The sequence below is a fragment of the Lichenostomus cassidix genome, chromosome 7 (genome assembly GCF_008360975.1).
Source record: "Lichenostomus cassidix isolate B80296 chromosome 7, HeHo_3.0, whole genome shotgun sequence".
NCBI lineage: Eukaryota > Metazoa > Chordata > Aves > Passeriformes > Meliphagidae > Lichenostomus > Lichenostomus cassidix.
Genome location: NC_139488.1, coordinates 10,567,453 through 10,592,832, shown reverse-complemented (window position 1 = coordinate 10,592,832; position 25,380 = coordinate 10,567,453). Strand labels below are relative to the sequence as shown.

The 25,380-nt window shown below is 39.3% G+C and overlaps 1 protein-coding gene across 7 annotated transcripts in view; it reads left to right on the top strand.

Moving 5' to 3' along the window:
- SATB2 (SATB homeobox 2) overlaps positions 1-25,380 on the top strand; it is a 226,980-nt gene that overhangs the window by 137,245 nt on the left and 64,355 nt on the right. For all 7 annotated transcript variants that reach the window (XM_085066112.1, XM_085066111.1, XM_085066113.1 and 4 more), the window contains 3 exons: positions 15,745-15,871; positions 17,973-18,096; positions 22,879-22,981. In XM_085066112.1, the coding sequence (XP_084922238.1) occupies positions 15,745-15,871; positions 17,973-18,096; positions 22,879-22,981 (354 nt within the window). The remainder of the gene's footprint in view (positions 1-15,744; positions 15,872-17,972; positions 18,097-22,878; positions 22,982-25,380) is intronic.

The following is a 25,380-nucleotide window of genomic DNA, read 5'->3' as shown; positions in this document are numbered from 1 at the left end:
CCTCTTAGACTAAGGCATCTGTAGTGATTCAAGAGTTCAACTTTGTGTTACAAAAAGAAAGGCATTTGTGCAATATCATTAAAAGCTGAGCCAATTTTTTAAAAAATATTGCTTACTTGAATCCACTGTCTTTCCTAGTATTTTGTGTGGTGTTTTTCTTTCTTTTTGCATTTATCATTATTCAGTTGAGAGATTTTTCACTGCATTACCCGCCTTAAAATGAGCTCATGTTCAAGGCTAAAATTGAAGAGTTTTGAAAACCTGGATATGCTGATTATCACTAGTGCAGAGATTAGGTATAGATGACTGAGTGCCTTGAAAAGGAGTTTTCTATCCACTTATCATCTTTTCTTAATAAAAATGACAAAGAACGAAATAATTTTAAAAATACAAAAAAGGTTAATTGAAAACTACTTTTTCATACATATTGCAGTCATCCCTTATGGGTAAACATATGCATAAAACATTTTAGCTACAACCACAACATTCATTTTTATTAGGTGCTTTTTTTGTACTAGCTCAGCATGATAAATTAATAATATTTATCTTAAATGCTATATTTTTCCTCTATGGTTACAACCAAAATTAAACAGATTCCCTGTGTGGAATTATATCCCCAACTACTTTCCCCCAAGGTATTTTTAAACTTTTTGCCTAAATGATGTGCATTATTTTAATTACAGCCTTAATAATTATCTGGACGGTATTGGTTATTATGCCAGTCCAAGGTGCCACTTAAGTCCTTTTCTTCTAACAATTAACAGTATAATAATTGTTTCAAAGGTGGGCAGGGATATGAGCCCCAGTCAAATCCTGGCAGGCGTGTCATTATCGTAGCAGGGGAAAGCAAAGGAGCAGGTCCCTCCCTGGGCGAAAGCATCGGGAACAAACGGGTGGCTGTATTTGTTTTGGCAGGCTGAAGCTGTTGTGAGCCCAGAGTCCCAGCCAAAACCAAGTGAGCTTGGAGTTTACTTGAGCCATTTCTCAAATGTTTTTGTGAACTCTCACTTTTTTTTTTATTAAATTCCCCATATTGTTTTGATTATATTTCTCAGTGCTGGGAACATCACACTAGTTCTTCCATGTTTCGGGATTATTTGTGAAAAGATTTCTCATCAGCTAATAGCAATTTTTAAACAAAAAATCGTCATTGGTTAGGTTAAAATCTGAGCTCAGATGTGTGATCACATAAGGGAAAATTCCACTGAGACTTGGACTGGAATGAAGCCCCCTCCTTAATACTTTTGTCTAACATATGTCACTGTATTAAAAATAATTACTTTGGTTCCTTAGAGGGGAAGAAGAAGGGTTTTTTTAAAACCTGGAATTCTGTATTGAGTAGGCAAATAAACTCCTGAGATTGCTTTCATTGGAAAAGGATATTTTAAATTGTATCTTTTACTTGAATGTTGGCCAGTTTAATTTAGATTATTGCTTCTGACAATTAACCTCGTGTTGGGCTGCACTTGTCTCATTAGCAATGTGGCGAGTGATGAACTTGGATTCATGAGGGCTCAGCTCTCACCTGGGAACCTCCCCTGCCAAGGCTGTGCCACTGCTTATTGACAAAGTATTAACAATTTATTAATAAATCCACCTAAAAGCTGTCTCTGGAGGGCTGGGACTGGGGGATTAAACAAATATATGAGTAGTCTGATCAAATTCTTAGAATAGTTGTGCCAAGGGAGAAAGTTAAATAGCAGAGGAGGCATGGACATAAGTTTTAAAAATATGTTGTTTCAAGATTATCAGGTTTTGATGTTATCCTTTTAAAACTTCTTCTAGTTTGAGACAGCATTTGTCCTTCAAAATTTATCTGCATTAAAAACAAGTTTTAAATAAAAAGGGAATAGAGTGAGAGAAAGAATACGGCTAAATAATTTTAAAAAAAAATCTTAAATTCTGTTTGAATGTAATGTTTCATCTGCCAGGAAATGATCAGTTGATTTGTTTTTCATTTAAGCAAAACCAGTTACGCAAGTTGTGGTTTTATGAACTGATTCTCTTTTTCTCCCCTGATTTTTATCCACCAAAGCAAAATATCTGTTACTTCCACAGTCTGCTGCTCTGTGTTACACAGGGAATATTCTGAAATAATGTCATCTTTTGGTGGTGATTTGGCAAACAAAAGGATTGAAGATAATTTTCTGCAATAGGAAGAATGACTTTACCAACTTTGTATAGCTTGAAAGCTTCTCATATATGTATTGTCAGAGAATGACTACTAATGTCTATACCCCAAGATGAAATACAAATAATTTCCTGGCATAACTGGGAGAAACAGCTGAAAAAAAATTGTTTTTCAAATTCTTTTTTACTTCTTATGTATTTTATTTCTGAGTTATAACAACAAGCTGTGTACTTGTGTTTAAATTTACATACATACATATCAAATGTGTATTGTCCAGAGTTAACACAGGGACACATATCTTTATATGCAGGAACGGAGAAGAGTGTTAGTCGCTGAAAGTAATTTTTTTATTTTTTCCTTTTAATTTAATTCAATTCACTTTATGTTATATCAGCTCCCTACAAATAATTTACTACTTTTCCTGTAAAATCAGTAAAGGAAGCAATATTTAAACTGCTCTGTTCTCTCCCTTTTTGTGGCTGGGCACATAATATTTGCATGCATTTAAAAGATATCACCCCTCTTATTTAGAAATAGTTATTCCATTGAATATCTAATAATGCATATATGAAAACAGATCCAGAAGAGAATATATCAAAAAATATTTGTTCGGACAGTAAAGCTGGTTATTTTAGTGGAAAAATGCAATCTTTTTTCTCTCCTTGGCTGCAGTGAGAGAGGGGTCTGTGCAGCTGGCCAGTTGGCTGTGCAGCCCATATGTGCACACTGAAGGAGGCTCATGCCGAGGTGCGAATTGACTGGCAGCGATCGCCACGCCTGCCTGCCATGTTCCCTGCTCATCTACCGCCGCAGCTTTGGCCTGCCCTGGGAGCAGCACCTTTGTGTTTTCAGGGCTGCCCCACTCTGTATGGGCTGAGTGAGCACCCTTGGGCATGGCTCTTGTGCAGCAGGCATCCCTTGCTCGTCCCAGTAGACTGCTCATGGCACCTCTAGTGCTCTCTTCCTCTGTTTATAAATTTGAGTAAAATGCATAGGAAGAAGATGGGAAGAAAAGTCGTGAGTCAAGCTAAACAAGAGTGTAACTCGTTGCCTTGGGGGCAGGAGGAGAAAGGGATATTAGAGGTTTGCAATCTGGAGATTTATTCCCGTAGAGCTGGGAGGTGCTGGCCATCATTCAGAGATGGGAGCACTGAGGCGTGGGCGGGAGGAGGAAGGTGACAGTGATGTGGCCCTGGGTGGGCGGGTGAGCAGCCACTGACCAGCAGAGCTGTTTGCCAGGAGGGATTCTCAGCCAGGGTTGAAAGCATCTTATTCACTATGTCAAATCTGAGGTCTGTTTTAGTAGGAAAGAAAACTTGTTCATTGATTTGCAAGCTAAAAATTGAAATTATTTTCTTTGTACACAAGAGAAGCATAAAAGGTCAGTAACAAGGTTGAGACCATTTTTTGGCCAGGGGCAGTTTTTGGTGGAGGGTTCTGCTGTCGCACTGAGGCTGAGGGGGAGTGTGCATCATTCTTGCCCATCAACCTGTCAAGTCTTCCTGTCTTTGTGAGACACAGCACTGCAAATTCCCTTTGCTGGCAGAAAACTCCTCACCTATAATAACAGCATAATTTTGCAGTTCTGCCAAGATTGCTCAAAAGTTTTGGTTGTGATACTTAGTTACTTTGGCTAATATTTTCCTTCAAGATAAAAATCACTCAAAAGATGGCTCAGGTATGACATATCTTTTGTTTATGTATGGCATATGGAGGTACTCACCTACTCACGGCTAATGGAATATGAAGCCTTTTGTACACGACATGCCTGGATAAAAGCTGGCCTAAGTCCTTAATGCTTGAAATTGGTGCCTCCATTTCAATTGCAAAGAGCTTGTTGGCTTAGCCTAAACACAGATTATTTCCTTTTAAATCTCTTACCTTACTTTTTCTAAATTAACTGTATTCTTTAGACATCTCCAGATAAGGGGTCTCCATATCTTCAGTTCACTTCTTTGAACATAAGGCAACAAAGATGCCACCTGCTATAAAATTGTTCCTGGTTAAGGTTGGATAGAACTTAATTTTTAACATGGCTTGATTGGACAATGTCTCGAACTTCATCAGAGCAACATGTTAAGTCTAGAACAGTTTATCTAGACTAAGACATTTCTCAAAAAATCCTATAGATTCGTCTCTAATTTATCAATTTTTTTAAAATATTTAATTTTACTCCCCTAGACGGCAGTTTTAATGGTGTGGCTTTGATATTTTCCATCTGCGCTACAGTGATAGCTGGTCACCTGGTCATATGATTGGGACCCTTACTGCATGAGCTTTTCAAATTAGCTAATCTGTGATAAACTGTAAGCCAGGGACATTATCTGGGGAACATGAAAGCTGTTTTAGTGCTAACAGGCTCCCCGATTGCATTTTCGTCCACCATAAACCCAGATGTCAAATGAAGAAAGGAGGGTATTTTTTTGCTGATTAGAAGAAATTTCACATAGTTTTAAGCCTGAATTATTATAGTATTTTAGGCATTTCAGAGTTTGAGGTTAATTCTTAAGTTCTAAAGCTTTTTCTTACTCAAAAAGTCTTGATTTCTTTGGTGTGTATACCTGTCTTAAGACGTCCGGTATGAAACAACCAGTAATACTCCATGTCTCCAAATGAACAATAGGCTTTGGGGGAGTAAAATAGACTTTCATTATAATGCAGATACCCACAGTGTAACCCACATCCCACCACCTGAGTGAGTGCCAAGAGCAGAGAATAGATACTGGCTGTGGGAAACAACTGCTTCGGCAGGAACCAGATTGAGGCTTTTCCTCCAGGGTGACCTTTGAAATCAATCAGATTGTGAAAACTCCAAACTTCCCAAAGCTGCCTCGGTGTGTTGGGTTAATAATGCTCTCTCAGTGCTGAGGTCTGCTCTGGTTCCCTGTGCCAGTAAGGAGAATATATCTGGGTTTTTGGAGGGTTATTCAGCCTATTCTTTCAGGAGGATGTGTGCAGTGTCTTCATCTTCCTACATAAGACTTGGTGAAGTAGTTATTTATATCTTGTTTTCTCCTTTAGCACAATATTATTAGTTGAAATCCCCAGTCAGTTACTCTGTATTTGTGGTACAGAGGAGAACGCTGGCAGCAGTATAGGTTGTGCCTTATGGTGAAATGGCATCTCTGGTAGATTCCAGGGATTTTCCAGTGTTGGTGCTATGTTCTGAATAAGGCATCATCCCACTGTATCTTTCTTTAATTATATTCCCCAGAACTGGGAATGGGCCTCTGGATTCCTTTTCTGTTTTCACACATAGAAGCTGTGCATATGTGGGCCCAAGACACCTGGGAGTTTTGGAGATGATTAGAAATGACAGTCTTTCCTCCCTTTTCTCTTGAAATATCACCACCCAGCATTTATCTCTTTGATTTGAACTGCAGATAGAGTTTAGGAAAGAGAAAGAAGTGGTGAGAGGAGGCACTAGAACTCTCCACCATCTCACAACAGTGTTCACAGTGCCACCAGTGCTTTGAGGCTATTGAGTCTTGGAGTGTCTGATACTGTCCATTAAAGAATCACGCTGGTTTTGGCTGGGATAGAGTTATTTTTCTTCATAGCAGCTCCACAATTTCTGTATGCTGTGATTACGTGAGAATCTTAGCTGCTACTAAAGAAGTGGTGAACTGGAAATACTTCTAAGCTGCAAACCTCCAGTACCAAAATGTGAATAATTCTTTCCAGTCTTTGCCATGTGCACAGAAATTTATCATTTAAATTTAACAAAAATAGTTATTTCTGTTTTTCTATTTTTTGGTCTCTTGTTCACAAAATGACTAACGTGAAGTTAAAATGCTAACAGTATCCAAAAAGGATCTGGTGGCTTTGTAAGAAAATAGGTTCAGTTCTAGGAAGATGTGGGCTAAAAAAACAAATCTAGGTTCATCTCAGCATTAATGTGGGCTCATCAACGGTACAAGGGAAAACTGTTTTTTTCTGAGTCTGGTAACAGTTCCTGCTTGCTCTGAGTCATCTCCTCTAGTGGTGAACTAGTCTTTTTTTTTTCTGCTTTTGTTTTCTGTTGATAGGAAATGTAGCATAGTTCAGTAACCAGCAAGGCTTTATTTAGACTTGTCAGAAATGCAGAATTCTTTTGCTCTTCCTGGGAAGAAAAGAGGGAGATGGGGAATTTGAGATCAGGTTATCAACTGAAATAAGTGTCAGTAAAGGAAAATTTCTTATTTAATTTAATTGAATTTATCTGAATTTGCAATGCTGCCCAAATTAAGAACTAGGGTTATTAAAATGTATTTTGAAAATAAATATTACAGCCTTTGAGATACTATACACTGTCTCTCCCTAGCTGATCAATTTGTAAGGGAAGGGTAAGGTTTAATTCCTTACCTTTTACCTGGTTGTGCTATGAGTGAGACCTGAGCCTAAGTATCAACAAACCCTCAGCCTTAGGTCTATTGACTGTTTTTAAATATATATGTGCATGCAGATTTTCGTGGATACTTCTGCTTCAATAGAAAATATTAGTATAAAAATTCTAAAATACAAGTATTGCCTCCCTTGTTAACTGCTTCATGGTGGAACTAGTTCTTAACTGAATGTCATTAGAGATACTGGACATTTTTTGGTCCAGTATGGATCTGGATATACCCTTACAGTAAGGCAGCTACAGAGAGCAGAGGACTTCAAGGTTAAATGACAAAATTACAGCAACTGTATCTTCACTTACTGTATTCATGTTGAATTAGTGGAAGCAGTCGTTTGAGATTATCAGTAAAGTCCCCAATCCCTCTATTTCCTCAGCAATACTTGTTTTTCTATCCTTATAGTTAGATGCCATCCTACTAGTTTTTCAGTTGTTCATGTTGTTTTTTTCTCATGGAAGTCAAGAGCTGAACGTCTGGTGGGAGGAAAGAAAGACAGAAGGCAAACCAAAAGTAGTAATTTAGTGAAAAAACATTCTGCTAGTCTTTATACAGCGTAAGGAAAGCCCCAAGACACAAATCTTAAACTAAAGAGATTAAGCTGTTAAACTACATAGGCCAGAATATGAAACTGCATTAGTTTAGGGGTTTGTTTGTATAGCACAGCATGCTATATGCCCTTATTTTTCTTTGGACTTGAGACCCATGAATTTTCAAATCTACTTGTAGTTGACTCAACACAAAGATAGTTGGCTACTGTATGTTTGCAGTCTGAGCCAGACTTTCTGTGCTCTCTATAGCTGTTGCTGTGAGTAGGCAGGATATTCAGATTCATACAAGGCCAAACAATGTCTGTAGGCTTAATTCTAAGCCTATTATCCTCTACAATGTCCTGTTAGCAATGCTCTTTTATAACCTTTGAAATGTATGTATTCAGCTACAATGCCATGTTGTTGTGCTGTTTCTCCTGCTCAGTGGACTGACTTTCCATGTGGAGCTTATAGGCAAGCATTGAGGCTGGGTGAATTGAAGGACTTCGGGGCACTGGCATACTTTTAAAAACAGATACAGGGTTTTCCCTAAGAGGGAAAACGTTTTCTACCTCTCCTCTTCTCCATTCGAAAACATAATATAAAATTCAAGAAAGGCTTCTGGAGGGTGGGGACCAAAGGCTGTCTGCCCAGCTACCCTGTTTTTGCTGAAGGTGTCATGAGGCAGGTTGTGTTGGTGGCATTGGGCTGACAGAAAGCCGACAAAGAAGGTTGGACAACAAATGTTTGTGTAAAGCTCTGATCCTTTTACTCATGTGTAGCCCCTCATAGATGGTGAGGTGGCAGTAGGGTCACCAGGCCCAAAATGTGTGGCAAGATGATCCAGGCATTGTTTATGGCTGCTCAGGAACATGTGCACTAGAGAAAGCAACACCTGTTGAGTACACTTGCATTCGTGTTTCTTAGCAACTGAGGCAACTACAGTAAAGCCCCAGTTCTCAGTCTGTAAGGCTGAGCTGGAAGCACTTTGCAGGTTCCCACCAGCAGTGTCTGCTTACGTTGGCTCTCTGGGAGGCACTAAATTAGAGACAGGTCCTGATGCCACACTGGGATTGCAGAGAAGCAGCACATTTTGCCAGGGACCCCAGGACTTGAAGAGAGACAGCTGATATCCAAAGCAAGAAGAACAGCCATGGTTTTAAGATGGCCAAGCAAACTCATGGGAGCAGGTAAAGAAGCTCTTTGATGAGGGAATAAGCTGAGTTGTGACCCTCTGGGTTTCAAGGGCATTCAGCAGCCAGTGCTCCCTGGGAGGAGGCACAGCCTGTGCTCCTGTGCAACTGAGCAAGTTTGGGTGTCCCAGGACTAAGGTGGGAGCAATCTTACCATAGGAGTACAGGTTGTTCCAAAGACAGTAATTTCATGCAAAACTGGGGGGAGTGCCCTGCTTTGGGCATTATGTGGAGATGATGCTAGTGACACGCAGCAGGTGCTGCAGTCCTACGGGCATTGGGGCTGCTGAATAATACCATGGAGAAATCCCCAGTGTGAGGGTGCTGCTCAGGAGAGGGCAGCCTGGTGGAGTGCGAAGCTGAGCTCCAGGCTGGCAGGGTTGTGAAAGACACCTGGATGCAGTAACTTTTGTCATGAGTTGTCATGATTTGAAAGACTTTGTGCCATGGAGATGATATTTAGAGGAGTGGTTCTCTCTCGCAGATGAGAGAAGTGGACCTCTCTCTCTTTATGCATATTCTTGCTATCCAAGGCAAGTGCACACTTATCCCAAAAATGACAAGAGAGATGTTACGCAGGGCTAAATGTGGTTTTCCTCAGTGGACCTGGTAGTGTTATAAGTAATATAGGAAATGTAAGAAATACTTCAGAATCACAAACTATCCTGAGTTGGAAGGGACTCACAAGGATCATTGAATCCACTCTGGAAACTTAAATGAATGGCCCGTTGTCTTGGGTTTTTTTTTTAATAGTACTTCCTTTGCTTCCTTGCCCTTCTATTTATTTGTGGTATTCCTGTTCTATCATATAACAGTTTTAAAAATAATCCCTGAAGTAAATAACATCAACGTTTTTTTTCCTGTTTCCTTACCAATTATTGACTGTTTTTTCAAACAGAATAGGGGTTGGAAAATTAAATAAAGACTTCCAAAATAACAAGCTCCAGAAAATTTTATTTAATTTGTGGGTTCATTCTGTTCGCTCTCTCTCTCCTCCCCCGCCCCTCTTTCTTTTTTTTTTTTTTAAGAAGATCTTTATTAATTTAGTCTAGTAACTTACTGCCTATATTAAATTAATCTAATAAAAGTCAGGGTCCTCACATAACGTTTCCCAAATGTGAAGCAGCATCTATTACATGAGGCACAATCTTTTTACTGTAAAATGTAAACCTGATATGTAGAATTAGAAGCCATTAAACTGTTTAGTGTATGTTATTTAAGTAAGATACTTCAGTACAGTCATGCTGGAGGAAAGGAAGGGGCAATGCTAGCAGTCAAAAAGTTAAAAACTCAAAACCAAGCTTCATGTATCAAAGTGATTTTCATCTCTGAAAGTACTCTCAAGTTCAGCATTAATCCTTGTAACACTAACAGTCTTTCTGTTGATAGTTATACCCATGATTCTATTAAAATTTTAATATATCATCATATAAATATCATATATAATCATGTAAATGCATATTCTATATTCAAGTTTATGTACTGAAACAGCAAGAGCAAAGACTTCCAGCAGCAGCAGTTCAAGGGGCTCTGTGCTGCCAGAGCTTTGTGTGGCTCGGCTGTGCTTTCCCCTTGGGTGAAGGTCACCCTTTTGTGCAGAGCCCTGAAGTTGCACAAGTCTCATGAGCTGGGGTAGAGCATTTGTCATGTTGGGATTGTGGGTGTTCCTGCTGATTTGTGGATGTGTACATCACAGTGTAATCACATAGTTTATTCCTGTTCTCTCACTGAATTATTTATTATGGACTGAAACGAGGAAGGAGGGGGACTCTTTTGTATTGGCATAGGCATAGGATTATGTTCATTGTGTGCTTTCAATCCCAAAACCACCGATATGTCAATTGGCAGAATGCAGTCTACCTCACATGTATCATGTTGCAAAGTTCAATTAATTAATGTTTTTAAAGTGCATTGGGACCCTCTGATGAAAGGCGCTTTAGAAGTGCAGGGGAGGATTCTGCTGATTTTTTTTCCCATCTATTACCCCAATATGTCATTGATAGAAATTCTGTAGAATGATATAGGCACCCTTATAATGATGGGCAAAGGCAGTATAATTTTTTTTAAATTTTCCAAAAAGCTAGAAAAGACAGTTCAATAATATAATATAAAAATTATAATCAGTTTATTTTCTTTTAATTTTGCCTGTTCCTTTTTCATCCTTTCTGCCTGAAAAGTCATTCCCTTTGCTGGATTAACAGTAATAACTACAAATTATGGCTTTATGTTGTTACAGTGTGATGATATACTACAGCCAATGTAGAGGTAAGCAGCACAGGCTGAGTTGTTATGTATTGCAGGGTAGCGATTTTTTGCAAACTGATTTATGAATAAGTAATTCTATGTACTTACTACACGGGACAGGCAGTTTTTAATTTCTGTAACAAAACACAGCTCAACAAAGGAAAATTACATGCTAAAGCATAGGGACAAGATGCCTTTGAAGGGGATAAAAAGATGCAAACACTGTCACAAGAGCCTACCCATCTTGGTGGGGAGTCCTACAGTAGTGGCTGACAGAGAAATGGCTTGGCAGTCCCAGAAGTGGGGCTTTTGTTGGGTGTCTCATTGAGGTCTCTCATTTGGAGTTGTAAAAAAATCAGAAGTGCTTGGGTGTTAATGCTAATCTGCAGTTTCTCCTGAGTTTCTGTTGTGTTGATAAGAGCTGCTGTTAAAAAGCATGATGTTTGATCAAAACTACTTGACTGAATTCACAAGGCAGCAGCAAATGTTGGTTGTGTTCTTCAGCCAGCCTTGTGTGGTTGTGTTTGCCACCATTTTTGTGCTGTGGTCCTAGGATCCTTGGGATGCAAGGAAACCAATTTTAGGATACCTCACTAACTTTTAACCGTGGCAGATTAGCATTTAAAATAAATTACATTAATGCTGCATATGCATTTGCTTTAATACTATGAGTATCCTTTTAAGATGTAATTCAGGTGTGCTCATAACTTGTGAAAGGTGAAATCAGGAGTACAGCCATGGTGGGAGCAGGAGATAGTTTGAAGGGAGCCAGTGACCGGGTGAGGCATGTCCTGTTTGCTCTGCTTAGCCACTAAAAGAAATTTAGAAAATGCCCCTTTTTAAGAGTTTGATTTTATAGCAGTGATGTATTGAAGCGTACCTGAGGTGCCCCAGCAATTACTATGGGGCTATCCAGATTAAAAGTTACCTGTGCAGATGAGTGGGAGATGCAGGACCCAGACTTCATTCTGTCTTGGACCAAGAAGTGTCATAGCTAGACTATGATAGACTGTGTTCTAAACCCCAGATGTGGCATTCTTAGAATGAGTGTACTGTGTGGCTGTCTTTCCATTTGCAATGACAAATGAGGTTTCTAGCTCATACCGATAAATAATTTTTATGGGATGACATAATGAAAAAGGTTTTTTGCCAGCTTAACTGTATTTTTCTAGAAAGCAGCTTTCTGCCTGTTGCCATTTTATGCTCCTGATCAAAGTAGCTATTCTGGAAGTCTGCTTTAGCCCTAACCTTGCAGCCATCCAATTCACATCTCACTAGGGTGAAGTCTCAGGAATAATCCTAGTGCTTTAGGTGCATCATTTTTTCAGGTGATACCATAAAATAAAGCTCATGAAGATCCTGTGACAACTTTTGCTGGGTATAGAACAGGTCAGCTGTGATGTAGCAGGTCAAGGCTTCTGTTCAGTGTAAAGTTGTGCTCTCACTTGTGTAGTTATCACTTTCTTCCCCAAAGGAGCTGCATATTAAATGAAACCAAATTGGAAACGTCCTGGCAGGGTGGCATATCATTGGGCTAAGTGGAATGACAACAGTTATTTGCAGTGGTTGTTATATACAAACCTGACACTGGAGCTCACAGAAGTTTGCCACTGGTGTGTTCTGTCATTCTTGTGGGTAAAGGGAGTTACACACATCTTACACTAAGTTACTCTTTTTTCTGTGTCTGCATTTTGATGGAGTTGAGACTTAAACTTAACAAAAGACCTGACTATGGAAGTACATGCCATTCAAGAACCAACAGCCCACATGGAGAGAGAATCTCTTGTAAAATATGTTTGGTAAAAAAAATCTTTTGAGAAAACTTGTCTCTTTCCTGTCTTTAATTGCCTAACTGGCCTGAACTGCATTCTCTCATTTCTAGGTGAGTTGAGAGCTGTTCTAGTTTATGGCTGATTCTTGAGTGTGTGCAAGCATTGAAATCTGTTGAGCTTTCCCTTCAAAAAGCTTTCACAGGAAAAAGTCCCAATAGATACAGGAAAAGGAACTAGATTCATTAACAGAAGGGTTTTGGAAACTCAAGAAAGGTGTGGTTTTGGATTTCCTGAGCTTTCTGATCTGCTGTGCATTATCCACACGTAATTTTGAGAAGGTCTGGAGTTGACAGAGAAGTAATACTCCCAGAGCAGTAGTGTATTCATTAATAACACAGTGACCTTTGCTCAAAGTTCCTGTCCGCAGTACCAAGTCTCAGTTGTGGTAGTATAAAAGCTCAGCCAGGCTAGTTGAAGTGATTTCTTTAAAGGCCTGAGCTGTACCATTTGGAGTCAATGAGAGGAACAATAAAAAAACCGTGTATATGGAAGTGACCCCTTTTTACCAGGCTGTTTTCATCTCAGGGTTGGTCTTATGCTGGAAACACTCAGTCCTGGATAAGAAGGGACATTTTTGGGGGGAAAATTTTGGCCCATTCAGTTTTTACTGAGGAATCATTCAGAGATGTCTTCTAGTATGCAGAGAACACATTTGCTCAACAAGCTGGCATCATCTTCCCAAACACAGCCAAAGAGCTGCCTTAAGTACAGTGTTGGTGCCATGAAATAAGCACCTGTGAAGTCTGCTGAGGAGCTGAATGGAAACCATGGCTTCTGGCTATCGTTTGGACCAGCTTAATGTGCTCTGGAAAAAAATATTTCACACGTCATGTCACACCGGCTGAAAAAATAGCGTGCATCAGCAGTGCTGTAACACAGAGTAAAGGACTCTCAGCAGGTGTTAACGTGCAGAGGCACTGAGCATTATGGTAACACCTGTGTTTGTTTAAATCCAGCCAAAACAATTTCCTCTCCAGTTGTAGAAGAGGATTAAAAAAAAAAAAAATTCTTCCTAACTTCCAGTAGTAGCAAACATTCATGTAAAATAATTTGCATAGTATTTCCCAGGGTGCACCCTGGCTGCACTGGGGTTTTTCTCTTTAAACCTTTTTAGTCTGGGGACACCTTTAGTAACTTCAGTGCTTCCCGACCATCTCTTTGTCCTGTGCCAGCATTGCCAGGCCTGAGCAGTTGCAGATGGTGTGCTCTCTGAGTGCTTTCCTTAATTGAATGAAAAATAAAGCCTCTTGTAAAATATTACCAATTTAGATGTGACTTATGGGGCACATATGATGCTTATTTTTTCAATTACATGAAAACTTGGCGAGGTTAAACATAGGAAGCCAAGTGTTCTGTGAAGCCGGTATAGATTTCTGGGTTTTTAGGTGATTTTGCTTTAAATTATTATATAGCAGGAGGAGGTGAAGGGGGTCAGCAGCTAAACTATGTTTTCCCAGCATCTATTTTATTCAGTGGACCCTTGATGCTCATTTCATGACTAATATATGCTGTACTATATGCATTTCTTGTTGTCACCAGAGATAACATTAAGTAAACTATCCCCTTAAGAAAAACAGCTTTTCTTGGCAAGTGGAATATGACTCAAGGAGCCAGCACTGGAGACATACGGTGCTGTGAATGAGTGCTGTGTGTTACTCTACTGGATCTGAGTCCAGGCACTATTTATACTGCAGCATATTCAGCACCAGATTGTTAAATCTTAATACTGAAACAGTGCATCATTTAAATGTTTTTGTTCTGTTTATGTCCCATTTTCAAGCATTGGATTTCAAGCAACACTTACTAACTTTTTGTTTCGTTTGGACAATATCTCTCCTTGCCAAAAGCTTTCTAATCTGCTCTTGAAATATTAGCCTGTCTGTACCAGTATGTTACAGTGAAACTTCGTGCCACTGAGGATGAACTAGGTCACTTCCAGCACCTTTCAGTATGTGGTGACAGAATGCCTTGTAAAGCAGTAAGTCAGTGGTAAATGCAAAGATTTAAGTGCTACAGAAAAAGAGTTGTACTAAAATTATTTCCTCTGCAAGCTGTGTAGGAATGGGGAAAAATATTGTATAGCAGGTACTTCATGGGCTCATTGTATTCTGTTATTGTCTGTGTGTGAGAAGCTTTGCTTCACCTTTTCAATGTGGTGTTTATTTTATGATCACTTTTGGGAGATGAGGATAAAAGGTTTTTTGTCATTTACTGCAGTTCAATTAGTTCCAGAGCTGGTGAAAAGCTGGGAGTAGAAAGTGAGGAGGAGACAGTTGAAGTTTCTTGGCATCACGGCATCCTTCCAGATACCCAAGAGGAGTTCTTGGCGTGCCTGTTATCACAGAAGTAGTTTTCTCATGTATTAGTGTATTACTTTTTTCCTGGCATTTGAGTGTATGGATGTCTTTTAGAAGATCAAACAGTATATAAAGAAACCTCAGAAGGCATCAATTTGAATGGGAGAATGGTGTCTTGTAGGGATGAGCTGAGGAAAGTTAAGTGAGCAGAACAGTAGGGCAGTGGGAACACAATGAAAGAGGGAATAAAAGCAGTAGTGGCAATAGTGCAGAACAAGGCTGAACTGCTTTGCTGTCATGTAAGATGGCACTGTGGCTTTCTTTGTTTGGTGTCTTCCTGGAAGTCATTCCTGGGTATTAGTCATTGTTTTTGGTGTGGGTGGGCCCTCTGCAATTGTCTAAACAGAAATAATACCTCTGCACCAAATGGTTTACCATCCAAGTCTACAGTCTTTGTGACAAGCTCATCCAGAAGAGGTGATGATCCCTATTAAAGAATGAACAGAAGTAGAAATAGAACTTACAGCATTCTCCCCCGCCTCCAAAAAGCTATTTTGGATCTGTGGTCAGCAGCTTGCAGTTGTTTGGTTCTTTTTTTTTTCTTCCCCACAAAGAAAAGCAACCGTCTGCATAGTGCAACTTGTATCTGGGAGTGAACTCTTCCTGCTTGGTGGGTTTCCAGTGGCATCCATCCATGCTGGGAATAGTACCATGCTTAGATTGTAACAGTGCTGAAAGCCCACGCATAGGAATTTTCCTGTTCAAGTCAAAAGTGATGCATTTATTTACTGAAAAGTTTTTATAGACTGCAAAATCAGGACTAGAGAGTACTTAAAGCTTATTCTAACTTAAAGAACTAGGCTTTAGAGCTATGATGAAAGATGTGAAGGAAGGAAGTCTCCTGTGCTTCCTTGAAGTAATTTAAGTCAAGAACGTGTCAGCAACTGTCGGCTAAAAATTTTAAATCAATTCCTGCTCTTCCCCACTGTTTGCCTCAGGAGTCAGTAGAACACATCTTTCTGAGCAAGACTGCAATAAACCTCAAGGCAGATCCTGAATCTTGGGAACAATCAACCTTGCTAAAGGGATTAATAAATAGCTGATAAAATATAAAGTATGGATTTTTTTTTCTTTTCAGGAATAATCAAGCTTGGGCGGTGGAATCCCCTCCCTCTCAGCTATGTGACTGATGCACCAGATGCGACAGTAGCCGACATGCTACAAGATGTCTATCATGTTGTGACATTGAAAATCCAATTACAAAGGTGGGTGTTTCTGAACATCTGTCCTTTCCTATTCTCTGAGCTGCTCTGTCGGTTACAGCACTACTACAGAGATTAGCACATCCTGTCTTCTTTAATTTCTGATCTTTTGATGAGATGAAAAGAAAATGAAAAGAAGGTTGGGTCACCTGGTAGCTTTTTGGCGCATGTTCCAATTGATACTGTGTGTTTTCTGAAGTAGCAATATGGTAGCAGAGAGGAGAAGTGCAGGAGCCTAACCAAGTAAACGTATGGGGCTTTTGAAGGCAGACCTTTCTACAGTCCATAATTTAATGGATTCTTAAGTTCTTATTGTATCAAATAATAAACTCCTTGCCTTTTTCTAGGGGCTGCATTGTGAAAATCCAGGTCTTCTGCAGCCAGTTGCTGAGATGTGAAGGAGGGGAGCTATTTTTGACTTTTCTTTTTCTGCAGTGGTCTTTCCAGCAAACAGAAGACAAGGAAGCAAAGTGTCACTGCAACTCCATTTGGCATTTGGAAAATATTTTCCTTCCCTGAGGGCTAGTTCTGATTAACAAAGGAAAAGCTTCCAGCACTTTTACACTTACTTGCCCTCCTTTCCACCCACTCTTCCCTCCTTTTCTCTTCCCCTTTCTCTCTATTGGCCTTTTATAGAGTCCTCAAATAGTTCCTGATGTAAGGTCCCTAGCAGTGCATGGCATACTTCAGACCTGCAGATAAACCTATATTACACAGCCTCCTGTAGCTGTATGGCCAGGACATGTCAGAGGGAAGAATAAAATATAACAGACAGTCTGGAATAATTTGTTGACAATTCTTTGAAGCTTTGGTTTGAACAGAGGAGGTGCCCATAGGGATAGGTGTGTGCCCTTTGGTGCTAGGCACATACCCTCCAACTGTTCAGTTCAATTTAGAATTTGGGAGCAGTTGATGCCTCACTGATGTTAAACTTCCAAACAGCAACATTTCTTTCCTGTTATATCTCTGGTGGTGCTTGGGCTTTCTGATTCCCATGAACAGATCTTTCCATGGTTTTATATATTGTTTACAATCTTTCAGCTGGGCTGCATCTCTGTATGTATTTGTAAAAGAGTATCTGGACCCTATAGCTGCTATAAAATTAATATAGTAACTCATTTCCTCAGAAGCGTGAGCTACCAGGAGTTAATCTTGCCTATTGTCACATCTGTATTAGCAAAGAGTATCAACCCAAGATTAAGATCTTTATCTTCAAAGTGCCTGAATGCCTGGATGCCATGTAAATAAAAGATAGTCCATGACTTTGAGATAAAGATGATCACTGGCTACTTGAACTCCTCAAGCACAGCTGAAGGTTCATCTCTAAGGGGAAAGCCAGGCTGTAGGGACAGAAAGCAGAACCACCTCAGAGGCCACTGGAGAGCATGCATTAAAGTCTGCAGCAGAAATGGCAGTGACAAACTTCTCCCACCTTTTTGATGTACTTCTTGAATCTGTCCCCATGCATATAGACACAAACCATAAGCTTGTTAAATGAAAAGAGGCACAAGTCATATGAAGACAAAAGTTTCACTACATATGCAGTTCTTGTAGAATGAAAGTGAGAATGAACTGCATGTGACAGATGTTGGGCATATGGCTTAATGTGTTCCTGAAAGGCTCTTGGATACTTCAGTAATAAGGGCAGTATAAGAACCTATATAAAATTAAACTAATTTTTCAAAGTCTTGCCTCCACACAATGAGGGCCCTCACTGTTCAGGGATTTTGTTAGTGGCAGTGCAGCATATATGTTTATTTTTCTACCCCAGCAGGAATATCTTTGTCTGGAGAGGGTGGCTTTACTCAGCCATTCTTGGGGCTAGCTTTATGCAGTTTCTTTGCCCTCCATCAGGCCCCAGAGGGAATGGTTCTACACACATATAATACCATAGCAGGATTAGCAGCTGTGTGTTGAACTGCACATCTTCTGGTAATCATGCTTGGTGGGAAGGGGATAGAGGGGAGAAACACCTTCATGGTCTGGCCAAGCAGGAAACTCCAGGGTTGTGTGTGTTGCTTAAAGGTCTCTAGTAGTTGCACGCAAAAAGTATGCATCTGTGAAGGTGATGTTTCTATCTGCTTTTTTCTTTCTGTTTTAACAGTTGTTCAAAGTTGGAAGACTTGCCAGCAGAGCAGTGGAACCATGCCACAGTTCGCAATGCCTTAAAGGAACTGCTCAAAGAGATGAATCAGAGCACATTAGCCAAAGAATGCCCTCTCTCACAGGTCAGTGCTTTTAACTGACTTAGGGGAAGAAGGATTTGCAAGAACTAAAGCTCATATTTATACTGTAAAGAGCCCACACTAAGCAATTCCATAAATACCAAGTAAATTGCTTTTCTTTAGAAAAAATAAATTCTAATTAATATGTTAAATAATATCTTAATACTATGTTTTCTTAGTGGGTTGCCAGGAAAAAATTATGAATGAATTGATTTGTCTTCAGAGAGATGTAAATTCTTTATTTAGATTTTGATCTGAATCTATTGCAATAAGACTAATGATCCTCAAATGCAAGATTCAAGTGGCTTCTTCCCACTGACAGAGGCTTGCCTTCCTCTCTAACCCATGGGTAGTTCTCATCACCCTGCAACCATGATAAAAAGTATGCAGTTTTAACAGTTGTGCCCCAATTTCTAGGAAACAGCAACAAAAAAGTATATGTAATTATGTTAAAAAAAGAACAAAAACTCCGTCTCATTCTCCATGACTGCTTTTTAAACGGCAGTGATGTCATGTCTAAGACACAGGTTCCTACAGATGTCACGAGCTCTATTTGTACTTCAGATTGTCATAATGAGACATTCATAAAATTTTCATGGCTTAGTCCTCCTTGCCTCTCAGAAAAAACAGAATAACATGTTAGCACCCAGACCAGGTAACTTTGCTAGGTGTGAAAAATATACTGCTCTTTAATGTGTATTCGAATCACAGGTTAATCTGTCCATGGTATCTTTTAAAAGTCAAAACATGAATAATCACTGCTTGCTAAAAATCCATTGCTTTGCTTGCTCATATTGAACATTTTTTCTCCTGTGATTGTCTGTCGTGCATTGCACTGTATGTTCATCCTGCAATTAATGATCCAAAACCTCCATGAACCAAGAGAATTCTTTCTGTTCACCACAAATTTGCCTTGCTGTGTTATGATTACAACTCCAGGGAAAGAACAGAGGTTAAATACAGAGCTGGTAGGAATCATGTTCTTCACCTTCTTTAGCCATGTGGGATCTGCAGAACTAACAGGAATGGAAGAGTGTTGTAAGGAAAAGCCACGGAACGTACTTTATTTACTAAAGGAGTAACAGTCACTGTAGATATGCACAGTTTTGAATATGCATTGAATACGAAAGTGTTTTTCTTTTCACACAGTTTAAGTGTAATTTCTTTAAATAGAATTATCTGTGGAATCTGGTCAGCTAATGATGATTGCAGCATATGGTTGTCTCTGCCCAGTCTTTTTCAATATCCGGTATAACTAAACTATGCATCATTTCATATACAGAATTTATTTGTTGCCTGGGTCTCTTTCCTCCCACTTCAGTTTCAAAGCCTGCCAGGTGGAAACGCTGCAGTTGGTTTACTTCTTCTATTGCATCAGTCTGACATATATTTACAAAATTACTGATGGCAGAAGTGTAGCAGTAAAAATCCTTGCCTCAGTATTTATTTAGTGGACAAAGCTAAGAGGAGATCCTTCTGTAGAAAATTGAGCTTGCTTACGTTTAAGTACAGGTATAAATGACCTTGGGTAGTGCCTAACCCTTGAACTGAGACTGCAGAATGCAGCTTGTATTATTATTATTATTATTATTATTATTGTCATAAGAAGTTTCAGTCTCTTTTGGTTTAGCCCCCAAAATGCAGAAGATACAATGGAAGGTTGTATAGAAGCTGTCTATTACCGTCATCTGAATATGCCTCTAATACAATTCCTTCTCCCAAATCAGTTTTAAAAAAATATCGTGCCAAATGTGAAATGTCATTACAACCCCCTTGTGGTTAATATATTATTGACAGCAGCAAATTGCAGAGTGGTCTCTTAGGAGTCAAACTGCAGAGTAAATGCTGCTGTTTATTAATGTGTTCACAGTGCCTCAAGTACAGAGGTGGAGAAGGGGCAGCGCGGGGAGCTCCTGCTCCCACCAGCGACGGTGCTCTGTCTCTAGTTCTCAGTGCCCAAGCTCTCCATGCAGCCCAGATGGGGATTCTGATTGCTGCTAATGGGAAATGTAATCATTCACTTTGATTTAAAATTGTTCTGTTTTTTTTCTGCTAGGTGTATTACATGTCTGCAGCTTAGCTACCCTTAGCATACGGCTCCTGTTCAAATAAATAAATCCCAGTTAACCAAGCTGGGGAGAAGGAGGGTAGGTGGGGGGAGTGTCTGTGGCAGAAAGAAATCCAATTATTTCAGTATTTTCATCTTTTCATAGAGATCTCTGTCTTTTCTGTGTATAGTATAACTCTTTTCAGCGCTGACCGTGCATTTTGTCTGGAGAAAGCTTTCTTGGGATGTGAGCGTGTCCCGTATTTTTCTCCTTGAACTTACTGCACCACATTTTCTTTGTGTGGCTATTTCGTAGCTCCTGGTTTAAGTAGTTTTCATTCCACATGGCTGTCATGGCCACACACATACCAAACATATCTGCTGCTTTATAGAATCTATTCCTTCCTGAAGGATTTTTCCAGAAATAATATGCATTATTTAGAAATTTGCAACTAGTGGGTGATTTTTTTTTTGCTACTCTCTTCTGAATGGATATTTTCTTTCTGCAGACTTATCAAGATTCCTACCAGAAATACCCCTAGTGTTCCTTTACATGTGATAGTGAGAATATGTGGTTTGAAAGTTGTTATGGTTCTTTACCCTGCTCTATTGTCAAGTATTTGCAGAGAATCTGTTCTGGGATTTTTTCACCAACAGTTGATTTACTGCTTGATTTTATTATTTAGTTTAAGTTTTGCTTTCTCAAATAAAGGTTAATGGGTTAATATATTCCGTGATATTTAATAGCCCCATGATTTCAGTAATGTTGATTTCTTGTAGAGCTAGATGATACGGAGGAGGAAAAACCACCCCCCAAAAATAAAAAAATTCCAAAGTGATATGTAGACAGAGTTAAACAATTTCCCCTTAGTGAATGGAGATTTGACTATAGTGATGCAAAAAATGCCCAGATTAACTCAACTTTGTTCAAAAGCCTTCCTCGGCAGAGGCTATTGCCATGTCAGGCTTTCAGAATTCTATTGCTCGTTAAAATGCTGTAGAGCAAGGGCAGATTTATGGACAGGGAATTGCTGCTGACTGCCACAATGCTGGGTTTATGTCTCAAAATATTGATTTTAATTAGAAAATTGAATCTCAGTTTTAGAAATTGGAGCTTCTACTTAACAAGGCTCTTACTTCATAGCCTTCAAACTCTACTGCAGTGCACCATAGCACCCTTTGAGTGGAAAAGGTAGAGTGAAAATGCAAAAGTGCTGCTTTACTGAAAGTGAAATTACCTGTTGAAGAATGAAAGTAATATGTATCAGCCAGTTATCTGAAGTCTCTCAGTTTTGCTCACATTTTTTAAGTTCCAAAACTCAACAGTTAGGAGCAAAGAGAGTTCTGTGATGTTGCGGTCAATGGGACAGCAGGCTGGATAAATCTGGTAGAGGGCAGGGATGATTTTGTTTTTAAAGCATTGTTAAAATTCACTGAGCCAGTGTGTAAACCTTGTAGCTTTCCAAGGATAGCCGAGAGTCTGCAGGAGCCCTCAGGCCAGAGCTTGAAGGCATGGTTTGAGCTGTGAGATCCTCCTTGCTCTCTCCTCTTGGTGCAGAAAGGTTGCACAAGGTGCCACAGCTTTCTCTGAGCTTTGACATAAGTGCAGAAGGAGGGCATAAGGAAAATAAGGTTTGTGGAGAAGGTGCATTGGCTTCTATGCGTTGGTGCTGTTAGATTGTATTTCCTTGCTGGCAGTGTACATTTGCTGGGAGTGATTTGACCCTGGAAGAGTTCGGAATGTGGAAAAGGAGAGCAAAATGTTGTTTAAAAAATGCCTCCTCCATAGCACGGAGGAAGGGAAGGGAAAAACAGAATGGAAGAACTACCAGTAATGAGGGTGTTTGCCACCCTACAGGCAGAAACATCCCATATATAAAATATCCTTTTTGTTGGTATCAGGTGCTACAAAACCAGTGTGCAGCCCTCTCTTCAGTTGGCTTGTACTGAGTCACTTAGGGGGAATTTGTGGAGTAGAGAGGGGTGCTGGTTAGGCAAATGATATTTCAGTTTTGTTGAGATTTCTTGTGGATTTTGACTGCTCTGTGTTGTAGTATGTGTAGTTCCCTTCGCTCTGAGTGGCACTGCTAATTTCTCTTCTGGGTGATTTTTCACACAAGGACTAATCACACGTTTCTATAAATTATATTAATTTAACTTATTTGCCTAACTGTTGTTCTGCAGCAAGTAGCACGGATGTTCTCCAGTTCTTGGCTGTGTGGTCTTGCTGCATTTGGAAACAGAACAGAGACATCTGAAAAGCATTATTTGGATTATGCATGCTGGAGCATCTAATCTTACCTTTAGGATCTGCTTCCTAAATCATGCTTGGTGCAGTGAGCATGTGTTCCTCAGCATGGCACTGCCTGTTGTTATGCAACTGAAGTTTAGATATTGTAACATCGAAAGTATAAAGCAAAGTAGAACTTCCTCCCCTGTCCCTCCAACCCTCCCCCCCGCTCCCCAGCCTGAGTTGCAGGTCTAAGTCGAGGTGTGTACTACATTTCTTTTAAATAATTGTGCAGAATAGTTATTATTATTTTGTGGTTTTATTTATGGCTGGGTATATAGAATGGAGAATTAAACCAAATTTTTGTACTCATCAGACAGCTCTTTTGATTTTAAAGTCACAAATGGATGATCATTGTGCACTTGTATGTCATTTGTTTTCCCTGGAAAATATTCTAATTGTGGAAGATATTTTAAATCACTTTTTGTCTTTCTTTCTGTACTTTCAGAGTATGATTTCATCCATTGTAAATAGTACATACTATGCCAATGTGTCAGCAACCAAGTGCCAGGAGTTTGGGAGATGGTACAAAAAATACAAGAAGATTAAAGGTAAATTGACTTTTTTTTTTTGTTACTTTCCAAGTTCGTGAAATTCTGCTGACAGTTTGAGATTATTTGCTTTAAGTAGAAATGATAATAAGCTATAATAATATTAGTGAATTTGTCTACAAAGAGGACACAGTCGCAGTACATTTGAAATGAAATCTGATACTTTACAAACAAGGCTGGCATGAAAACACAGGACACAAAACATGCTCAAATATCCCATTTATCTGTGCTGAAAGATCAACTGTGTTTTGAATTAAGCTAAAACATTTTGGAAAGAAAAAGTTGTAGTATCTCAGAATTTAAAAGTTAAATTGCTATGTAAGTTACCTTAGTTTCATTCTGTTCCTGAAAGCTAAAAAACTGACCTTTTAAGTTACATGTGCCCTTGTTCTCTGTTTTCAATACTGCCAAGTGTACTGGTGTTCCTGCTGTATTTTATCCTGTGGAATCTGGATCCAGGGGATTTAATACCTGACCGTTAAGAGACACTTCTAAATAACAACGTGCTGCACCCACTGAAGTTAAGATAAAAATAGCCCATTGTTGGTATTTTTTCTACAATGAAATTGTAGTAGTTGCTCCGAAGTGCTTGAGGCAGTAAAATTGTTCTAAGTATGTTCATCCTATTCTCACCACTGAACTGTCTGATCACCTGTCAATGGTACACCAACGATGTGACAAGCATCCATTTGTCATGTGTGGTTTGTTCTTTTGTTCTTCCTTTCCTTTGGTAAGGGACTTAGGTGTGCATTGAAGGATTTGTTTTAGCAGGTTTTTTGTTTGGTTTTTTTTTTCATAAAACACTCATGTGCTTTAAATACCCAGGAGTTTGAGGATAGTCAAAAGCTTTCTCATAATACCACCTGGCTCCTCTCTCCCCAAATGTCCATCACTCTTGGAGATTAGTTGTATTAGTTATATACAGGGTTTTTTATAGTTTTTCTCTCTGTTACACCACTGAAGAAAGATTCATTGTCTGAAAGAAGGCACAGGTATCTGTTGGTGTTCCTTTCAGTAGCCAGGAAAATCATAACAAAATTCACAAACGTTATGAAGAAATAGGGTAACGTCATGTCCTTCTTGAGAAACCATTGTATTTTCAGTCGTGTAAAGATTAGCACCTTTCAAAAAGAGTGTGCTGTCTTTTCCTCCTAAAAGGCTGGCATACATAAGCTATGAAAGGTTGCTTGTTTTGTTTCCTTAGGACAGACTAGAAATCTGCATCATAATACCATAAAGGGTCTGCTGCTTGAGTTATGAACACATGAAACAAAATTGCGTGAAACATCAGAACAAGTTCTGAAGCATCGGTTTTTTCTCTGCATATCTGGCTTGCGTGGAGCATACCTGTAAGATACTCATGCCTGGGCTCTGCAATGATTAGGTTTTCACTAGGGGAAAAAAAGAAAGAATGTTCTATGGTAAAATTGTTTGTGTCTAGGAGTGAGATTGTCCAGGCAGAATTGGGGTAACAATGCAGGCAAGGAAATAGAGATGTTGCTTTTCACCTACTAGAATGGTTTAGGCTAGAAGTAAAAATGTTGATTGGACATTTTAGTATGTGGTTAACCCCATGCCAAATAAACGTGATATTTTCTTTTCTCCCTAAATCGCCATTGTGTTACTCAGAAGTGTTTCTTTTCTCTAAATGGTGTCTCTTAATAAAAGGATTTTTTTAAAGTGCTCTAACATATCCTCTTGGTTAAAAAGCAATCCAAGGAATCAAACAACTTTGAGGTCATCACCAATCGCTTTTACTTGCTGTTCTGGGAGAATAAAAATAGGCTTTTTTTAAAAAAAAAAATATTTTTCTACTTCTCTTTTCAAAACTGGGCAAGGGTGCCAATTGCAGAGGTACTGGAAGCCCTTAACTGTAGTATTCTTAACTCTAGAGATGCTACTACAGCTTCTGAGTATTTCTAGTACACTGTTGTCTTCCACTTTCTTCTGTTCGCAGAGCTTTATGCTCTTAGTTTTTTTACTTAGTGCATAGTTAAATTGTTAAGTGCAGTAAAAGCAGATTGAAACCTCAGTCAAAAGGCCAGGGATCCAAACCCAAAGAGTTTGCCAAATAACTCGGTATCTGTGCTATTCAGAGACACAGCCAGTCGTGGCTGTTTGGAAGTTTATGTGTGTGTTAGTAGGAGGAGAAAAAGGAAGGTTAAGGTATGTGTGAAGTAAACACAAGCTGCTATAAAAGCAGTTCAAGTAGTGTTGATTCATCAACCATATGAGTGGGAGAGAAAACAAAGAGTCTGTGGCAGGTACAGTGGTGCATGGAGAATAAACAGTCATGCAACTTCAGAGCAGTAATCTTAACTGCCTGCAAACAGGAAGACTTCTGCACTTCTCTAGGTGGTTTCAATTTCTCATCATCTCTTGTTTCATGTTGTTTTGTT